Raw genomic sequence first — 12,500 nt, forward strand, 5'->3', positions numbered from 1 at the left:
AATATCTATTAAAAGCAATAATCATCAGGTTTTGATAATACCCTATTTTTCAACAGGTCAGGCAGTTAATCAAGTCCTGGGAACAAAATATACAAATGTACATAGTGCAATAAATAAAATCCGCCAGACAGTAGATACCTGAAATCCAAAAGCAAGTGGCTTAGCAGGAAGAGTCGAGAAAAAAATAAGAGCAAATAAAGGTATTACGAGATGACAGTTGCAGCGGTTGGCACTACGCGCGGGGTGGCAGGGGCAAGGACCCTATATAAGTGCCTGATTCTCGATGCCTTCCTCACTCCGTCTGTGGGCTCCCTTCTCTTCCACCGAGGCTCAAAATCTGAATTATTATTATTTTTCATTCTTATTTTCATTGCCTGTTCCGTCGCAAGTGTGGAGGTGAAGTATTTTTTTGGATAATTAAAAAAAGAGGTATTGCTTCGTTCGTTCCTGACAAGAGACAAGATCAAGGTCGTTTTTGGAGATGGGAAAGTGGTCACCAGAGTACAAGCAGGTGGGTGTCTGTGAGAGGTTTACTGCTACTGTCTGCAAGTGACACATTCGTGCAAGTTGCGTGGAGAGAACACTGGAAGATAACAATTAACAATTCCCTTGCCCTTTTAGACTTTTTTTTTCTTATTACCAATATTCTTAATCTTGTATTCATTTTTCAAAATAATCAATGCATGTTTGTCAGCAAAACCACTATGCTTATTTCAGTTTCATGTCTTGCCCGAAAAGAGTACATCTCAGTGTTTATGGTAGTCTCTGAAGCCCAGCGCCTCTGAACAGGTGTGGGTTGAGCATGTCACACGTTCTGCATGCTGGGAATGGCAGATGGATAGTCCGAAATAGGTTTAGGACTTTCTAAACTGGGGACTTGGTTTTAGTGAAATATGGGTTTGAACATTTGCATGCATTTGATTCTAGAAACTTCTTTTAAAAATTATTTGAAATATGTGTGCCATCTTTAAACGCAATGAACTTGTTTTGTGTGAAGTGTTTATTTTTCTACCAGTGGAAGGCATGTATCTTTGCATGCTTACGTAGATGTTTAGTTGTGTGGGCATGTATGGGTGGGAGTGAACGTATAAACACTTTATGCATGGGTTAATGTGTGTAAGACAATTGTGAATGTATGAGTTAGATATATCCATCACGCATGCTTATATACAATTATAATAAACCGTTGTATTTAAGCAGTTTTTCAAAGTTGTTCAAAGTTGCTGGTTCTAAATTATGTAAAAGACTGTCACACACTCTGCATTCACCTCCTCTGAATGACGAAAAGCATGAGCCATTATTTATCAAGGAGGTGAATGTAGCTCTCTAATTAATCAAGGGTCGCAGTCCACAATAAGAAATGGACTGGGTAAAGAATGCATGACATGGAGAAAAAGTGATAGAAGAGAAGAATCACTTTATAAAATTCTGAGTGAATATGAGCTAGATCAAGATTGTAGTCCACAGTAATAAATGGACTGGGTAAAGAATGCATGAAATAGAGAAAAAAATCTACAATAATAAATGGACTGGGTAAAGAATGCATGAAATAGAGAAAAAAATCTACAATAATAAATGGACTGGGTAAAGAATGCATGAAATAGAAAAAAAGATAAAAGAGAAGAATCACATTAAAAATACTGAGCGAATGTAAGCTAAGTGGATGACAGCTCAGATTAGGGATTAGGGATTAGTACAGCTGATGATGACTTTCTAGTTTCAGTGGGTCGTGCACCTAGCGGTTCCAGCAGGCAGAAATGGTGCTCGCCTCCGTATCTGTTCTCACCTACAGTATGTTAACGGATAAAGAGAGGTTTCTCTGCCAATGATTTTCTCTGTATTCTCGCTACATTTTTCGTTTCTCGTCACTTGTTCTTTCAGTGTAAATGTTAAATCTTCCTTTTTTAAAAATATTTTCAGTCCACTTTTTTTTTTCTTTGATCTTGTTTCTGTGAAAACTTTGTCTGACTTTGATCACTTATTGATGTTGATCTTAGATTTTGTGCACGAGCTTTTGTTGTTTGCTTGTGTATGCCTTGACACATATGTGAACGGACATATGGTCACACACACATACACACATACACACACACACACGCACACAGAGTTCATTCACGTACATGCACTCAGGAAATTAGCCCACACACGTGTAGAGTATTGGCAAATACATATACATATATTATGTTTTGTACAGAGGACCATACATAACCTTAACACAAATACGATATCCACATGTACTCTAACATATACACAACACACAAAGACACACCTACGCACATACCTCATACATGAACACAAAACACATATAAATACTTCAAATACGTGCCACTTGATATACCAATCTCACACACACACACACGCACGTACACATAGCACTGCTACGGCAATGCACACATATACACATGCATAGTAAACATAAAACTATACATAACATTCGCACACCAATCTCACGCATGTACACAACACACGCACATAACACTCACACACCAATGCCCCGCACGTACAAAAAAAAGAAAAAAAATACACAGGATACACAAAACACTCACATACCCATTTCACTCCAGCGCCCACTAACTCCCTTCTGCTCACGATAGCTCTCATCAGCGGTGGGCGTGTCTATGGTGGGCGTGGTTCTCGGGGTCGTCATCGCCTTCCCAGCGCTCGCCCTCGATGCCTGGCGCCTCGAGGGGGACATCACACTCAGCGAAGTCGAGGCCGGATGGTTCGGTGAGTAAAAGGGGCGTGGAGGATGAGGAATGGGGATTCGATAATCAGTGGAGGATTCGGGATTGGGGATTCGGTCATGAGGGAGAAGCTTGGGAACGCGTGAAACCTTCGAGATTTTTTTGAGATATCATATATTTTTTAAACAATTGAGAAAACAACATAGTAGTGTTTTTTTCACCAATGTAACAAAGTAAAAAATGCTGTATACAAAAAGTTATACAAAAATAAGTTCTGGCTCTCAAAAATAATCTTTTAAAACACATCTTGACTTCTCTTTACGCACACTCACACTCTCACATACACACGTACACACACATACACGCCCTCACAAAGATAATATTTTGATTTTTTTGTCTCAAAAAAAAAAAGAAAAGAAAAAAACTCTTTCTATATATATTCCCTCTTGCCCGGTTCTTCCTTTAACTGTTCCTTCCTCCGCTCTGCAGTCAGTGTGGCTCAGACAGTGTCAGTGGCAGGATCCATTGCAGGAGGATATCTGAACGACGTCCTCGGCCCCAGGAGGCTCTTGTTAGCGGTCCTGCCTCTCCTCGCTAGCACTTGGCCGGTTCTCTTGGGCTGCGTGCACAACCTGCCCCTTCTCCTGACGGTGCGGGTCCTTCAGGTGAGCGGCTCATCCAGGGCGATCTGTTCTCAGTTTGTTTGGGGGATTCTGTGTCGACTTTTTTGTTTATTTGCTTCATATTTCTTGTGATGTTTCAGAAGTAAGGTATGAGAAACTGAAAAACAGAAAATGTTGGTATATCATATTCATATACTATTGGTATTTGCATAGTTACTGCTTGCCTCAAATGGACATTTCTCCCCGCGCCAAATCCCAGGGCCTGCTGTGCTCGGCGGCCACCGCGAGCGTCTACATCTACCCGTGCGAAGTGACGGAGGCGCGGCGGCGCGGCGCCGTGGGCGTGCTCCCCGACGCGGCCTTCTCGCTCGGCTTCATGCTCACGTACTTCCTGGCCGCCATCCTGCACTGGTCGACCGTCGTCGCGATCCTGCCGCTGTTCTTCCTTCCTTGCGTCGTGACTGTGTTCCTGGTGCCGGAGTCGCCGTCGTGGCTGCTGCAGCGCGGGAGGGTGGAGGAGGCGCGGGCCATCCTCCAGCAGCTGCGGGCTCCGGACGTCAACGTGGAGAAGGAGCTCCTGGGCATGGGCCCCCTGGGCGAGTGCGGCGAGGCCTCCGTGGCGAGGCAGCCGCGCCTCCTGCTGCCGATCCTGGCGTCCATCTTCCTCATGGTGCTCAAGGAGGCCACGGGGCAGATCGTCGTCGTCCTCTTCGTCGTCCACATCTTCCGCAAGGTCGACGTGGGGATCCTCCCGCACGTGAGCTCCATGCTGGTGGGCTCCGCTCGCCTCGCCGCCAACGTCGCCTGCTCCCTCCTGGTGGGCCGCCTGCCTCGCCGAACGCTGCTCATCTCGGCGTCTCTGACGGCCAGCGTCACCATCGCCGTCCTCGGAGACTACTTCTTCCGGCAGGACTCACAAGTGTGGCCGGACTGGGTCCCCTTGGCCTGCCTGAGCGTGTTCGTGGTGGCCTACGGCGCCGGCATAGGCCCCGTGACCTGCCTGATGGCGACTGAACTCCTGCCTGGCGCGGTGAGGGGGCTGGGGAGCGGCCTCGCCGGCTCGGCCCTCAACGCCTCGCAGTTCACGCTGACCTTCGCGGCGACGCAGGCCGGCTCGGGCTTCTACATCTGCCTCTGGAGCTACGCGGCGGGAAGCGCCTGCCTGGCCGCCTTCGCCCTCCTGCTTCCCGAGACGAGGAATAAGTCCTTGCGACAGATCGAAGAGTACTGGGCGGAAGTTTCAGAGAATATAACGGGCAAGCGGTGGTGCCCCTGCGCCCGGAGAAGGGCGCCCGACGACTGTGAGGCGAACGCCAAGAGCAACACCAGAAATAACGACACCGAGTTGGTCAGAACCGTCTGAGGGCCTCTTCCTCTGTGCGCACGCCAGGGAGCTGCGTTCAAGGATGGACGACTGGCAGTTTGGTGTGGACAGCTGGGTGGCGCCGCTCAGGATGTTTCATTTAAAAGTTCTCGTTCGTCAAGTTCTCGACTTGTGTTAAGCCAGATGGAAAAAATCTAAGATAACCAAAATAATTGTTTGTGGAATCTACATCGCACGTGCACCTCGGTACCACAAAGCAGATGTCCCACCCAGGCCAATGTATGTACTACCTGTGATAGGGTCTTTGGAACACCCGGCCGAGGCTGCGGTCACACAGCGGTCTGTTCGACATGAGAAGGCGAGAAGTGACAGGAGATTTCTAAGTCAATTCTTCACATTTGCATCTGGCCCTGGCGACGGAAGCTTAATACTGAATATCTGAAACTCCATTTTCAGATCTTACGGGTAGCATCGCATTGTCTTCTCTTTGTGAATAAACCTCACAATTCTCCATATCATGCATAGTCATCGTGCATTACATTCACAACAGTCACTGCCTTTTCACTCGCTTGTGATTCAACATGAACATGTACAACAAATGCATTGCTGTTTGTGTTCGTGTCTTAGCATTCCGCAATGCATATCACTCAATCACATATGTCAATTCTTTTCAGTACAGACGTGTAACCATTCCATTTTTGTATTTGTGATAATAAAACATAAAGCAATCTGTGATTTTGATACACCGCCAAGAAAACGGTATCACAGCAAGATAAAGGACAAGACTGGTAATGTATACTTAATGGTTTACGATACAGACGTTTTCAAAAATCCCGACCAGTTATTCGGGAAGCCATGGATTTCTAAGCTGACATCATTGCGAAAAGTATACCTCCTCCTTAGTCTGTTGTCAAAGGATAGAGTCAGGCTGCAACGGCAATAACAAAAACATGAATTCGAATTCTGCTTATCTCTTTTCAGTGTCTCTCTCTTCATCTAACTTTCTATTATTTCTTTCTCTGTTGTTTGTCTGTCTGTCTCTATCTATATATATCTATATTTTTTCTTGTTTGTCTGTCTGTTTTCCCTCCCCCCCTCTCTCTCTCTCTCTCCATTTATCTTCTACTTATTTTTCTGTCTGTTTTTTCTCCCCCCTTTCTATCTATCTGTCTCTATTTCTTGAACTATTAGCTTTCTCTCTCTCTCTCTCTCTCTCTCTCTCTCTCTCTCTCTCTCTCTCTCTCTCTCTCTCTCTCTCTCTCTCTCTCTCTCTCTCTCTCTCTCTCTCTCTCTCTCTCTCTCTCTCTCTCTCTCTCTCTCTCTCTCTCTCTCTCTCTCTCGCAAATGGGAAGATTTAGTCGCAGAGAAGCAAACAAATGAGAACTTTTTAAAGATATACCTCAAGCTAACGCGTTTTCTTTGAATATGTGTACACGAATTAGGGTATACTATTCTAATATTGATACTTTCCTCATCTTTCAGTGACAAGCAGTTCTTGATCCAGTAGATTATGTTACGAATGTTATGAACAATTTGGAAGAAAAAATATTGAAAGAAAGTAAGGAAAAAAGTTGCCTTAAAGCTGACTTTTGTTATGAATATATCTTATCATTTCTATTTTTATTTCAGGATGCGTTGGTTAGGAAGTGATTGGTGAAATAAATTTATATATTCAAGCACAATTGTATATCTACATGCTCAGACACTCTTCACTCATAGACATTTTGTTTCTCTCTACAAACATTGCTTTGTATATCCGATACAATTTCGTGAAATCCCTGAGTGTATTTTCTAATTATAGTAGATGTATATATCATACACACACATAGAGCTGAAATTGATGCATACTGTGCCATCTCGCATCAAAATCATACACAGAGTATGTAACACGCGAAGATGTGTGTACTCATCACGAGAACCCTGATGCAGGAATGCGTGTATCCTTGGCCATCATCTTAGAACTCACTGGAAAATTAGGAAACACGTCGGAATTTCTTCTATTCGATGTCTAATTTCGAAAGTTGAAACTACATACATGCTGCAAATTCCCGCACAATATCTCGTCAGATATTAAGATCTACTAAGAAGCAACATCATACACTAGACCTAAATGTCTCAGGAGAAATACCACACCTCGTTTTATGGGGCGTTTTAAACAGGGATATATCTTGCCTAAAATCTCAAGATTTTTTTTTTGTTATCTCATTACACAAGGACGTGGAATTAGCGTAACATATCGATTAATCAGGATTATTCTAGATATACTCAAAATAGGTCAGTCAAGTTATCCTTGTCCTGTACTTTATGCTTAGTATATATTATAGCTTCGAAATATATTGTGTGGAAGCATATACTCACCGTGTGCATATATGTATTTTTTTTGTTATGGAAATTAGGTCCAGGGATAGAATTTATGAATTACATAACGAACAAGAAGTTTTGTCAATATTGAGCCGTATTCATGAGAATGAATATCTTCACACTACAAGAAAGGTATTTGACCGTTTTCGAATATATCTTCGTCAGAAAACATTTATTTCCGAAGGATATATTCGAAACCGGTCAAATACATTTCTTGTATTGTGAAGATATTCATTCTCATTCACACCTTTCTACATTTTGTCAATGTATTAAAAAAAAAAACAAATCATAGGAAATATGAGATATTTAATTGTTTTTGTGAATATCTGCTTTAAAACATCCACGATTCAAATGGCATTACAAATAGGAATATATTGTTTGATCATAGAAATAATCAAAGTAATTTTTCTGAATAAACAAACATCACTGAATGTGGTTATCATTTTTGTAACAGTATTTATTCTCTAAAGAAACATAAGAACAAAGGTTGATACAGAACTCGCAGGGGGATTTTTCAAATACTTTTTTGCATCTATATAAACCAAAATACTTTTAAACGGCAAGGCACTCTGTCGATACAAAAAAAAAAAAAAAAAAAAAAAAAAAAAATAGCTTGCATAATATACCAAGTGCACGTACGTATGTGAATGAAAAAAAAACTTTTTTGATCATTAATTAAACTTTTATAAAATATTCACAAAGACTCATACACTCGTAATAACTGATAAGATCAACGCCAAAAAATAATAATAATGAAAATTATAATAACAAAAATCATGATACATAATAACAATTACAACATCGATTGCAGCGCGGGCTTAGTTCCGGGTGATGCAATGTTCATGTATTCCCATGTTGCAGCAAAGCATCTGTTGGGAATCCTGGAATGTGTATTCCCAGGGGCCCCCGCATACCTGGTAATACCCGTGAACCTGAGGAACCAACAGTAAACGACTGGTTAGTATAATGTAGATGATTATGAATGAATGGCGAGAAAAGTTGATAATGATGAGAATGTGGATGACGGTAAAACAATAACGATGAAAATAAGCGATTTGAATAATCATATTAGTAGGAATAATGGTAATCCTGATCATGGTAACATCAAGGGTAATGATAATGATGATAGTGATAATGGTAATTATGATAAGGATGATGGTGATAATGGTGATTATGATAATGATGATAACGATCATGGTAATTATGATAATGATAATAAGGATCATGGTGAATATGGTAATGATGATAATGATAATGGGTAACGATTATGATGATGGTATGAATCACGATGGCGATGATAAGGATGACGATGACGAAGGTAAAGATTATGATGAAGATGGTGATGAGGATGATAATGTGATGATGATGATATAATGATGATGAGGAGGAAGATGATAATGGAGATGATGATGATGATAATGATGATGATGATAGTAGTAATGATAAGGATGATGATGATAGGAATAATGATAATGATGATAATAGCAAAAACATGATGAGGATAATAAAATGATCATAACACTTATAGTACTGCTAATAACAACAATAACAAAAATGAAGATAAAGATGACGATGATTAAATAATGATAACAACAACAACAACAATAATAATGATAATATTGATAATGATAACAATAATTATAGCTTGAAGCACTCAGAGAGCGCATACCTCCGCCAAGGCAACAGGCTCACGGATGCAATAAAGATATTCACACTTGGAGAATTACATTAACCGGTGACGTTAAATGCCAATGAATCACTTAAGAATGCCGGGATTTAATGGCATCGAAGTTGGGCTAACACATACTTCTGGTACAAGTTTCATAAAACCATTTTCTTAACTTTCTGATTTATCCTGCTAACCAACGCTACCAAAAACGTAACCTCCTTGGCTGAAGTAATAATGATGATAATGATATTGATGGTTATACGGACAACAACGACAACAAAAATGAATGATAGTGATAGTGATAATGCTATGGCAAACCTGAGCATATGCTACCGGTTGGAATGTCAGTCCAACCTTCTCACCATTAATACTAATTATTTCGACAATACACATAAAAATTACTGTTACAACGTAACCTACAAGGAAATCATAAACGTGATACTGACAGAAAAGAACAAAGAAAAAGATACTCCAACATACGTATTTGTTGTTAAACTGATCGACATTATAGGACGAAAAAAGATACTGGCAAATATTTGATCCAATAGTAAAGCCGCTGTCATCATGAGACCACAAGTCCATCTCGTTGGTGGCAGCTCGGATCTGCAAGGAAAGGAAGCAATGTTTACGTCCCGTGTCTGCAGATAGGAATGTTATCTAAATATCAGAAATGCTAGATGAGATGTTTGCAAGGAAATATATATATATATATATATATATATATATATATGTATATATATGTATATATATATATATATATATATATATATATATATATATATATATATATATATTTATATATATGAGCGTGTGTGTGTGTGTGTCATCTTATGTGTGTATATATTTATATGTATGTATGTATATATATATATATATATATATATATATATATATATATATATATATATATATATATATATATGTATAATATACATACATATATATATATATATATATAAATATATATATATGTATAATATATATATATATATATATACATATATATATATATATATATATATATATATATATATATATATATACATATATACATATTTATATGTACGTATATATATGTGTATATATATATGTACACACACACACACACACACACACACACACACACACACACGCGCACACACACACACACACACACACACACACACACACACATATATATATATATATATATATATATATATATATATATATATATAGAGAGAGAGAGAGAGAGAGAGAGAGAGAGAGAGAGAGAGATAGATAGATAGATAGATAGATAGATAGATAGATAGATAGATAGATAGATAGATAGATAGATAGATAGATAGATAGATGGATAGATAGATAGATAGATAGATAGATAGATAGATAGATAGATAGATAGATAGATATATAGATAGATAGATAGATAGATAGATAGATAGATAGATAGATAGATAGATAGATAGATAGATAGATAGATAGATAGATAGATAGATAGATAGATAGATGGATGAATAGATAGATATGTATGTATATGGTTACATACATACAGTACATACATACATGCATATATGTATATATATATATATATATATATATATATATATATATATATATATATATATATATATATATATATATATATATATATATATATATATATATATATATATATATATATATATATATATATATATATATATATATATATATATATTTATATATATATGCATGTGTGTATCAACTTACTTTGTCGTAGCAGCGGTTCTTGCACCTGTCGTGCTCACTGCAGGCCTCGATGAAGGCTTCGCCGAGGTCGTACACCATGTACAGCATGGGGTCGCTGTCCACCATGAGCGCGCACCTGCACCACACGTCCTCCCTCTGCCCGCTGCGCCGAGGGGAAGGAGGGGGTATGATGGGTCTTAGAAGTTTTGTTATGGTGTTTCTGTGTGTGTGTGTGTGTGTGTCAGATTTCCATATATGTATACGAATATGTACCTGTGTATGTGCATGTATATATTTATTATTATTATCATTATTAATGATATTATTATTATTATTGTTATTATTATTCACACACACAAACACACACACACATATGTACATATGTGTGTGTGTGTGCGTGTGTGTTTCCGTATTCCGTACTCCCCATGCCAGTTGATTTATTCTCGTTTTTTTCGAAAACATTCACCACGGGCAAGATCTGTTATTCTCATTGACTTCTTGAGCATTTATTGCTCTATGTCAATCCCTGTGTCAGTTCTCTCTCTGATTTACATTTCTTTTATGCGCCCACTTTACTGCATTCTTGATCCGCCCGCAGCCACCTGCACTTCCACGCCAACATGCGTATTACCAAACATTCACGCCCACACACCAACACCCACACACTCATATCCACACACCAACGCCCATCCACGCCCACACACCTACCCACACACATTCACACACTCACACACACTCCAATGTCCACACCCACACACAGACTCACACACATCCACACACACACACTCCAATGTACACACCCACACACATCCACCCCAATGTCCACACCCACACACAGACTCACACAATCCAATGTACACGCCCACACACATACTCACACACATCCACACACACACACCCCAATGTCCACACCCACACAGACTCACACACTCCAATGTACACACCCACACACATCCACCCCAATGTCCACACCCACACAGACTCACACACTCCAATGTACACACCCACACACATCCACCCCAATGTCCACACCCACACAGACTCGCACACTCCAATGTACACACCCACACACATCCACAACACACAACCCCCCTCCCCAATGTCCACACCCACACACAGACCCACACACCAAAGCCTACCCACACCCACGCGCGACCACACACCCATGAAACTCACAGGGCAGTCGAGAGGGCCACCAACGAGAACAGACTTAACAAGACCTTCATTGCACAGTTTCAACCTGCAATTGACTTTGACCCTCCGTGCAAGCTCTTATACCGCCACGCACGTCTACGATTACGAAAAAAGTGTGCATTATCATCATGCTTCCAAATAGTTGTCTCGAACTGATAAGTGATAACAGTGGATGGTGACGGACAGTGAAGCTATACGTCATTTCGATGGTGAAATAAATGTGAATGTAGTGATATAACTTCATTTTATCTTATTTCATTTTACTTTGTTATTATCTTCATTGTTGTTCTTCTTTTTCTTTTTCTTCTTCTTTACCTTCTTACTATTATCATTATCAATATCATTATCATAATTGATATTATCATTAGGATTATCATTGTCATTGTTGTTATTATTGTCATCATTATCATCATTATTATCATCATCATAATTAATATTATCATAATTATCATCATCCTTAACTTTTATTACTCTTGGGATGATTATCATTATCATTCTTTACTTTTATTACTATTTATCATTATCATCATCATATCTATTATCACTATCAGTATATACATTGTCCCTATTTATCACCATCCTATACTTATTATCATCATGATTATCATTTTTATCATTATTGCTATTATTCCTATAATCATTAACATTTTTAACATCACTACTACTACAACTACTTTTAGCATCATTTCTATCATCATTGATTTAGCTATTATCATTATTATTATTTTTATTATTATCATTATCATTATTATCATTATGATAATGATGATCATTTTAACATCATTATCATTATTATTATAACTATTTTATCATAATCACCATCATTATTATTGTTGTCATAATCATCATCATAATCATTAATATTTTTTTTTATCATTCTCATTGTTATTATTATCCTAATCATTTCTACTTTTATCGTTATCATTACTATTTTG

At 38.9% G+C, this 12,500-nt stretch overlaps 2 protein-coding genes across 5 annotated transcripts; one reads left to right on the plus strand and one right to left on the minus strand.

The window, feature by feature from the left end:
* The first annotated feature begins 302 nt into the window (after positions 1–302).
* Positions 303–5,360, plus strand: LOC113827366 (facilitated trehalose transporter Tret1). 4 transcript variants are annotated; one of them, XM_070121762.1, is made up of 5 exons: positions 303–511; positions 1,718–1,791; positions 2,595–2,727; positions 3,174–3,349; positions 3,567–5,360. In XM_070121762.1, the coding sequence occupies exons 3-5, from the start codon at positions 2,619–2,621 to the stop codon at positions 4,668–4,670; spliced, it is 1,389 nt and encodes a 462-aa protein (XP_069977863.1). In that variant the 5' UTR covers positions 303–511; positions 1,718–1,791; positions 2,595–2,618; the 3' UTR covers positions 4,671–5,360. The 4 variants fall into 4 exon arrangements, with proteins under 4 accessions (XP_069977863.1, XP_069977853.1, XP_069977842.1 ...); XM_070121752.1 differs by having other exon boundaries at positions 303–1,791; XM_070121741.1 differs by having other exon boundaries at positions 1,718–2,727.
* Positions 5,361–7,281: 1,921 nt separating this feature from the next.
* LOC113811607 (uncharacterized) lies at positions 7,282–11,686 on the minus strand. The gene is made up of 4 exons (XM_027363390.2): positions 11,548–11,686; positions 10,393–10,534; positions 9,142–9,264; positions 7,282–7,924 (listed from the first exon to the last, which is right to left on the minus strand). Exons 1-4 carry the CDS (start codon positions 11,595–11,597, stop codon positions 7,811–7,813), a joined length of 429 nt encoding a protein of 142 aa, XP_027219191.2. The 5' UTR covers positions 11,598–11,686; the 3' UTR covers positions 7,282–7,810.
* Positions 11,687–12,500: the final 814 nt, after the last annotated feature.

The sequence above is a fragment of the Penaeus vannamei genome, chromosome 1 (assembly GCF_042767895.1).
Source record: "Penaeus vannamei isolate JL-2024 chromosome 1, ASM4276789v1, whole genome shotgun sequence".
Classification (NCBI taxonomy): Eukaryota; Metazoa; Arthropoda; class Malacostraca; order Decapoda; family Penaeidae; genus Penaeus; species Penaeus vannamei.